This window comes from Anopheles coluzzii, chromosome 2 (genome assembly GCF_943734685.1).
Source record: "Anopheles coluzzii chromosome 2, AcolN3, whole genome shotgun sequence".
Lineage (NCBI taxonomy): Eukaryota > Metazoa > Arthropoda > Insecta > Diptera > Culicidae > Anopheles > Anopheles coluzzii.
The window spans coordinates 1,396,304-1,405,274 of NC_064670.1; the positions used below are offsets into that span (position 1 = coordinate 1,396,304).

General features: G+C 49.1%; 1 protein-coding gene across 1 annotated transcript; it reads left to right on the top strand.

Annotated features, from left to right (window-relative positions):
* Positions 1-961: 961 nt before the first annotated feature.
* On the top strand, positions 962-3,260 carry LOC120951971 (organic cation transporter protein-like). Its single transcript, XM_040371003.2, has 4 exons — positions 962-1,362; positions 1,438-1,675; positions 1,762-2,671; positions 2,792-3,260. The coding sequence occupies exons 1-4, from the start codon at positions 1,187-1,189 to the stop codon at positions 3,166-3,168; spliced, it is 1,701 nt and encodes a 566-aa protein (XP_040226937.2). The 5' UTR covers positions 962-1,186; the 3' UTR covers positions 3,169-3,260.
* The last annotated feature ends 5,711 nt before the right edge of the window (positions 3,261-8,971 follow it).

Below are 8,971 nucleotides of genomic sequence, written 5' to 3' on the forward strand. Positions count from 1 at the left end.
GAGCTTGTGTCGGGGAGGGGACCAACAGGGGGCAGCGGAAGACCCAAAGGACCGATGTGATTCTAAATGCGCTCCGGGCTTTTCCGGTACGATAGGCTCCACCGCCGCTTTGGGGAGAAGGTAGAATGATTTATTTCTTGTGGTCGAAGGTTAGTTCGATGGTTTTAGTCGATAGGCAGCAGTAAGAAGAAGAAAAAAAGCAACCCCACCAGACGCCGTTTTTTCCTGCGATGGGAAGAATTACGTACGCAGGCCGGATAGCGTCCTTTCCATTTCTGAAGAAGGTCATAAAATGGCTGTGGAGAAGGTGACCAACACTTCATCAGATCGGAGGCCTTTTCCGCTCGATACGCAGTCGAGCGCGTTGCTTTTACGAGCTCGACGTTTGTTTATTGAACTTTCCAACAACTGGCTTCGTCAAGTGCGGCTCGGTTGAGCTCGCATGCGCTACACGTACACGAGCACTTGAGCAATCCACAAGCAGAGCGATGTTAATCAAACCTTGCAATCATATTCATAAAATAGAATCAGCTCGATATTGGACAGTATTACTCGCCTTCCACAAAAAAGGTCTGATAGCATTACGCCCAGGCCGTATCGTACGCGTGTCTTCTCTTTGCTCGCTTCCTGCAAGTCATGCCAGAAGGTCAGACATCTCGCGGTTGCCGACCGTCTGAATGGGGTGTTGACTGTGCCGCAGATAAACTTATCTACCGTGCGACACCGCCCAGCATTTGTCTCACTCAACATTGTGTCGACGCGTTAGAGGGAATACCTTCCTTCTACAAGGTATTCTCACCAGGCTTACAGAGACCATCCATCCACGAGCGCGTTTTCGATAGCTAAGCGGAAGCAGCTGCACACATGTGCGTGCCATGTTTGTGTGTGCGAGTGTTGGTGAAGGTTGACGGCGATCAGCATCAGCGTGGTGTGTTGTTGTGCGTCGGCGCATTGACACGATCATAACAACAACAATAGCTGATAAGTCAACGACACGCGGAATAGTAAACCATGCGGCCGCGAGCCGTCTTGGATGTCTGCGTGACCGCGTGTACATCGTACGACATCGGGCGAAGATTTATCAGGTGTTTCTCGGCTAGTTTTGTGTTGGCGGCTGCGTATCTGGTGCGCCCGATTGCCCGATTAGTTCTAGCCTGTGCCGTGAGCCGAGCAGTAGCCGCGCACGATGTCAAAGTCACCGGCATCGGCGCCGGACCGCGTCGAGCTGGACGATTTGCTCGAGGAAGTGGGTCACTTCGGACCGTTTCAGCTGTGGCAGTGCACGCTGCTGCTGCTGCCCGTCATCTTTACCGCTTTTTCGAACCTTTGCTACGTCTTTACCGCCGGCGACTTGCACTATCGGTAAGAAATGGGGGCACTTTCAAGGGTCGTCCAGGCAGCATCCGTAACTCCGCCATAAACTTCAATTCTTCACAGCTGCCACATTCCCGCGTGTGAAAATGCATCCACTACGGCGCTGTACACGCCAGACTGGCTACGGGACGCGGTGCCGTTTCACGGGAAGCCAGAGCTGCCCGCGAAATGTGACCGCTATCACGTGATACCGGCAAGTGAGGATTTCGGGTGCGATGCTGCTCGCTTCAATCAAAGTGCCATCGAACGGTGCTCAGAGTTCGTGTACGCCGATCCCACCGAAAGGACTATCGTGAACGACGTGAGGAAATACGCGCAAATACCAATTGACTCTCCATAACTATCAGATGAACTGATACGTGTTTTTTGTTTGCAATTTCATTCCAGTTCAATCTAACGTGCGAAGAGAACCTCTGGAAGGTAACGCTCGTCGGCACCGTGCACAGCATCGGCCAGTTTGTGTCGCTCGCCATGTCGGGCATCATTTCCGATCGATTCGGGCGCCGCTGGACGCTGCTGCTGTGCGTTGGGGTCGGAGCGGTACTCGCGATCATACGCTCCTTTGCCGCCAGCTACGGTGCCTTCATCACGCTCGAGTTTGTCGAGGCAATGTTTGGCTCCACCAGCTACACGACCGCGTTCATCCTCAGCCTCGAGCTCGTCGAGCCGAGGTTGCGTGTCATTGTGAAGAGCGTCATACTGGTCGCGTATGCGCTGGCCGAAGCCGTACTCGGATTGCTGGCGATGACGTTCCGCGACTGGCGGACGCTTTCGATCGTGCTGTTCGTGCCGGGCGTACTGTCGATTCCGCTGCTTTACACCACGGTCGAAAGCGTCCGATGGCTGCTCACCAAGGATCGGCAATCGGATGTGGTAAACATCCTGCAACGGGTGGCCAAAGCGAACGGCCGTCCTCCACTGCCCAACAGCACGCTGGACGAGTTTTACCTGCAGCAGCGGGCCAAGCTCGACGCCGAGCAGGCGGCTGACGGTGGGAAGCGCAAAACCTTTCTCCAGCTGGTCGGCGAAACCTGCCAGCACCGGCGATTGCTGCTGCGGATCGCCAACTGTGCCTTCTGCTGGTTCACCAACGCCATGGTGTACTACGGGCTCACACTCAACTCGGTCACGCTGGCCGGGGACAAGTACAGTAATTTTATCTTCATCACGCTGGCCGAGATACCCCCATCGTTGGCTATCAATTTCATACTGAATCGATTCGGCCGCCGGAAAACGCAATGCGGCTCGCTGCTACTGTCCGGCCTGTTCTGCCTGCTGGCGCTGACAGCTCTCAAAGGTAGGCAGAGGGCGTTGAAATGCTCATCCCGTCCGTCCCATCCCAACAAACACATCCCCCGTCCTCAGTCCTGTGCCGAGTCTATTCGCGCACCACTCATCGAACGGTTTCCGATTTCAGACATCACCTGGCTGAATGTGAGCCTGTTTTTAATGAGCAAAATGGCCATCTCGCTGTCCTTCTCCACGCTCTACATCTACACGGCGGAAATCTTCCCCACCAACCTGCGCCAGAGCTTCATTTCCTTCTGCTCGATGGTGGGCCGGTTCGGGTCCATGCTGGCCCCCCAGATGCCGCTGCTTCAGACCCTCTGGGCACCACTGCCGATGGTGCTGTTCGGCTCGGTGGCCGTCCTGTCGGGCATTTTGATACTGGAGTTTCCCGAAACGACCGGCGTCACGCTGCCCAACACACTCGAGGAGGCTATCGAGCTGCACAGTCGACGCCAGCGGTCTGCCGACGGTGCCGAAAAGGGATCCTATTCTAGTCCGGGATGAGTATGACGTTCCAGTGGAAAGCTTACCCTGAAATACATATCAAATGATTTTCATTAGTTATTTACACCTGAATAGAACTCATTCAAACACAACAGATATTGGTTTGGTTGTTGTGTTCAAATTAAATTGGGAAATTAAATTATTTCAATGAAATACAACGGAATGAATTTTCTGAGGTTATTCCAAGATTAGTAGGTTTTGCTAGTTGCTGCCGATAAAATCTCATTTCCAGATTTGGATCCTTTCATTTACTGAAGCTTTTTCAGTCAGAAACGTCTATTGGGCAAAACGTTTTTGTATACCAATTTCTTTTTCTGTCCGGCAAACATCGCACAATGACTAAAAAAAGCTCCCACATCCCTCCAAGCAATTCCATTTTTTATCCAATACAATCACATTTCCTTCTCTGCGGTCACATGGTATAGTGCTGGGACGCTCAAATTTGCCTTGCTGGTTACCAAACAATCAGCGTGACCCAACTCTAGTCAAGCTTTCATTTCAAACCGTCCTGATGTGAGATAGTTTTTATTTGAAGTTGTTTTTTCTTGCCCAATTCCCGTCGCCTCATTGGGCGACTTTCGCATTCTAGATTTTTTCCCCGTCAGTTTGCTTAGGTTGCGCTTTCATTTCTCCACCTCGATTTGATCGACTTCCGCAGGGGAATTTGGAGTGAAATTCTGGCAAAATTTGGGTCATCACTTCTGGGTCGATCAGTCCCAGATCTCCACTTTGGTTCTTTCATCGTGCACACTCACGGGTATGGGGAGGTGAAAAATGAAATTATTTCCCGAGGGCAACCGGGAGCAGCAAAACTAAAATCAAAACTCGGTTGGCCCACCCCGGGCCGGCAAGCAAATGTTTCGATTCCAGCATTGTTCGATTCATCCAGCAGACGGAACACGGAAGCCCTCGTCGAGTAAGGGAAATGAAGAGTATGAGACCTTAAAGTCTCTCAAAATGATTCGAGCAAGTGCTCGAGTATATCCAGTAGATTGTATATATGGCAACCACCGCGCCGCAACGAACCGTTGACAGAAGCTGAAAGGTATTCGAATTGGTTGGAAAGGGCTGAAAGCTCCAAAAGACGGAATCGCTTCCATTGTCACAGAATGGAGTAAAAGACAGCATGTTTGCTTCTTCCGTTGCTCATGTTGTAGCTTTCCCGGGGGAGTTGTGAAACTGTTGCAAATAGCTTCAAACCGAACAGTGTTTCGAGGCGAGTAAACCAAAATACGTGTACGTCTTGTTTTACCTTCCATTCGCCATTCTTCGTTCTAAACTCCAACTCATCCACCAAACTGTCGATGATGCTCGGCAGCGTGGAAAGGATTTCAGTTTCACTCTTCCCAACTGTTTACCGTACCGCTTGCGCTGCTGCTGCTGGTGGTTTTAGAAAATGCGAAAAATTGACAAAGCCCAGCAGCAAAAGCCTGTGCGAGAGAGCAAAAAAACCCGGCGAAGAAATGGCTTTGAAAGATGGCAGATCTGGCCGTCTTCTCTGGCCGCCTTTATGCGAAGGTTCTCCGGGCCCCGGGAGCTAAACGGAGAGAAAAAACTGATTTATTGCTCGGGGGCTTAAGAGACCATTCGGCTTAACGGTTTAAACTCGATGGCTTTTGAAACGTTCAAGACGCTGCTTATGTTGTTCCTGCTGCTGCTGCTGCTGCTGCTGCTACTACTACTGTTGCCGGTGAGGAAAACACAAACAGACCGAAATTAGGGATGGTACATTAAAAAGAATGCTTTACGGTAAGGGCCGCCCCAACCCAACACAGCAGTCCCACAGTTTGTCACAGGATTATTAGTTTCATTTTATCGTTTTCTTAAACTGCTCGTAAACTGCTTATCGCAGCATCGCCACAGGGATGGTGGAGGTGGTGGAAGTTGTGTGCTTCAATCAGATGCTTTTAAACAGAATTCATTTTCACAATTTCCTATCCACTTGATAAGAAAGCAAGCTATTTCTTGTGCTTTCATCGTACGTTCGCGTATACACACAACGCCTCACTTTATTAGTTACCAACCCCATCTGTAAATTACTTTCCGTTTGATGATTTTTTTGTTTGTGCCTCAGAAATCAACGTTCAACAACGTCCATAAAGTGCTACAGCCCAAATTCCGGAAATCGACCAACAACCAAACGATCGTTCCAGCCGTTTGTAATAAGAATTCTCAACAATTCTGCTCTGCAACGATGAATAACTGTAGCCAAACATTAAAAATACCAAAGCAAAGGATATAGACGAGAAAAAAATGCTTTCCCTATGTATGTACACCAACACTCTACGCTTTGTGCAACAACTGGTACGGGAAGCGGCCTGCTTCATATCCTGTCAGGAACACAATGAGCGTCCACCGGGTTTTGCACTGGGCCGTGCTTCGCCTTTTGCTTTTATTTGACAAACATTCGTGCGCCGGAACAACGGTGAAATGAAAACTTCATGCCACGGGCAAACGTTGCCGCTGCCTGTGCCTGTTGCCCGGTGCCATCACTCCGGCCCTGGACGCCGCTGTCGAACTCATCAGTTCCCGTGCCTGTCAGCGGCACTCGCAGGCCTGGACTTGCGAATCGATTGCACCAACCGGCCAGCGAACCGAATAAATATGGCAACGCTACCAATTTTACGGCAACTAAAAACAATGCACATACACACGAGCAAACGAATTGCACCCCGCTTCGCGTTCCGGTCAGCAGCAATCACACGTACTAGCTGTCCCTGGTCTGACCGGGCCTGTGGTCCTGCGCCCCAAAAATACCGCGCCTGTCGAACAGCGCGTTGAAGAATAACAATAACAAAGGTCGGAGATCAAGCCTCGGACCTCTTGTAGCTCCGAAACGAAATTATCAGATATTTCACGGTAAAGCATTCTTTTTTAGAACACACACACACATACACAAAGCCGAAACGAATCAACAACACGGTCCGATGAAAACACACATCATCCATTTTAGAGCAAACCAAACCTGAATGATGACGATCATCGGCCATGCTCGGAACTTGGCGCTTGTTGGTCAGTGCCGGGTGAACATTTGCCTGCCTGGGAATGTTTAGATAAGCGCCGCCAGTGCCGCCAGTCTCGCCGAACGGTCAATTTCCCCACGAACGCAGGGTCATGAGTGCGCTGCATGTGGATCCATCGAAAAAGGTGTCCGTTTTTCGAGTCTACCACCAAATGTTGACGGTGGACGGTCCGGAAATTGAAGGTATTGCTTGCGTTTCCCTACCCCCCGAAAAAAAACCCCGTGCCCAAAGAATGGAGCCATGTCGTGAGAACTGGTGAAAGGAATTCGGTTCGTTTTTTCTACTCTGCCCGGTTTTTGTTATTAATGATCTTCTTCCTTCCCGTCAGCATCTACTGTGAGGCCGGTGCACCTGGTGTTGCGGCGGGAGCACTTTTTTATTCTTTGTTGTTGTTGTTGTTGCTGTTGTTGTTATCTCGACCGGCCCTCATCAACATTCAAGGATTCCGGAGAATTATTTGATTAAGATATTCGAGCGAAAGCGTAAAAAACCCGTATTTGTGTCGGGCGCGAGCGATCCAAAAACGTGGATCAGAAACTTTGGCGAAATCCCTAAACGCCTACGTGGGGCTGAGCTTCATCCAGGATGCAGAGGGGCCCGTACCAATGACGATAGGTCATGGAAAATGAAGCGGTCAGTCGGCAGAGGTAGCCTTTTTCCCTTTGGTGAAAACGATGTTGGGGTCCCGTTTTTTTCATTGCTTCGTATTTGCCATTACGGTGTAACCTTCGACCCAGAAATACCCAAACTCGTTTTATATATACATTTAATACCGCACGTGAAGGGTTTTTTTGCTCGGTTACTGTGAGCTATATATACGGTTTAGGGTTAGAAGGGTAATTTGATTTTGCTTTCTTTTTCTTATTTTTTTCGTTTAATGTCAACCGGTCAGATGAAAACCTTTTGGGATTATGAATGCTGGTTATTAAATTTTCATACAGGTGCTTGTGTAAATGTCAAACAGTTGCCGCTAGAATAACAACGTTTGTCCGCTCCCGAAGGCAGGGAAAAGAGCGTTCAAACGTGTATGCCGAGTAATGTTTCTGTGATTATCACAACAACCAACAAGCGAAAGACATCATCCACAGTCAGCTCGTCTTTCTCCGGGCTTTCGCTCGGCATGGCTCGAAATAAAGTGCTCTTGGGACAGTGTGGAGTCACACACTGCCACCTAGCCCATTGTCTGCAGATTGCTCTTATGAAGGTGTGGCTTACGGTGGCGTTAAGTATACACTCGATGGACGTGATTCCAATCCCCAGGCATCTAGACGGGCTGTCAGTTACAGTCAATAGTAACCGGGTCCGGGATTCACCGCCATAACCCCTTTTTGTGTTGCCCAGCGCACAAGTGAAGCTTCTGAGCCCCTGAAGTCGGCACGATCCTAAATCGGACGGGTTTCCGGACATTCCCAGTGGAACAAAAGTTAACCACCCACGGTGGAGTGCCGGATTTTTTATTTTATCTCCACAATGTTATTTACCGCCTGCGGTGATACCAGTGAAACCCATCGAACACAGACCGAGTATCCCAGACACCACAGCAATAATGAAACGATGATTAAAATAAGGAAGGATAATAACAATAGTAATGAAATTATTAAACGTCCAACCGTTCGCTCATCCTCAGCCACGAGACTTCCTTGAGCCAGTCCTTGACCATCGGCGTATCGTGGCGTGCCTTTTCCCCGTTGGGCAACACACTTTAAGCAAAGCTCTTTAACCGTGTCTCTCTGTGAATGCTGCATTCTACAAAAGCTTGCTTCTCGGCTACGAGATGTTGTTTGTGTTTAAATTCTTTCCACAATCCTTCCCTTTGCTGTCATCCCCTCGTCTTCTCCTGCAGTGGCAAAAGGATAGATCCGAGTCGGTCCGTGGCGAGAAATGAATGAAACCGGCCGGATGGATCTATGGACGGATGGATGTTTACTTGCCGAAGAGGTTGGATTAGGCTGTTTGCCGAAAGTCACGAAACACTCACGCCCCACGAAGGCAGCAGGCCACCCAACTGCCGAAAAGTCGGGCGAAGCGGCTCGGAGGATAGCCGCCTTAGTTAATCAACCAAACAATGAAATTAGTTTTTGATACGACCAAAAGCTAGAAGTTATTATAACGAGACCCTTTGAAGTGGGGTTTTGCCACAATGTAAAGAGAGAAAAAGTCGTCTATGTGTTGAACGTTTGTGTGTGCTGGGAAAGAAGAATGAATCAAGTTCGGTACGCCCTCGTTCTTGGAATGGATGTCTGTGGGCAGTGAAGTCTTCATTGTTTGGAAGTTGTTTCACGCCGTTTGGATGGAAATGTGAGAGTAACAGATTTCCCAACGATTATTTTTACGGGTCTGATGCTTACCCTTTCGATTTCAATGCTGTGACTTCGTTAACACTGCAAACAGCATAAATAACGTATTATTTGCACTTTGCATAAGTTTTATGTAATTTAGTTATGCACGCTAACAGGTAGATCCGAAGAATGAACTCCGAACAAACGTAAACGAAAGCTCATGTGGTATGCACACGATAATTAGATCGACCCAAGCCGAAGGTTATGATTTATTCTTGACGCGTTGATATGTTTGGCAGCCCGTGAAAGCAACTCGCTCTCTCTCTGGAAAATGGATACTCGGCCCCAGAAAACCAGGGCAAATATATCATCGTTCCGATTCTAAATGGCTTGTGTTGATCGAAGATTAATCGACCACCGGGGCCAGCTGACCAACACCATAAACAGCCGCCCGAGACCGAAGGGCCACTGCTTTGTAGTCTTAATACAAGGAAATTATCG

Bases quoted from the DNA above. Each gene is read 5' to 3' on its own strand.
- LOC120951971 (XM_040371003.2), top strand. From the start codon at position 1,187: ATGTCAAAGTCACCGGCATCGGCGCCGGACCGCGTCGAGCTGGACGAT. The intron at 1,676-1,761 runs GTGAGGAAATAC...ATTTCATTCCAG, and splicing joins AAAGGACTATCGTGAACGAC to TTCAATCTAACGTGCGAAGA. The intron at 2,672-2,791 runs GTAGGCAGAGGG...TTCCGATTTCAG, and splicing joins GGCGCTGACAGCTCTCAAAG to ACATCACCTGGCTGAATGTG.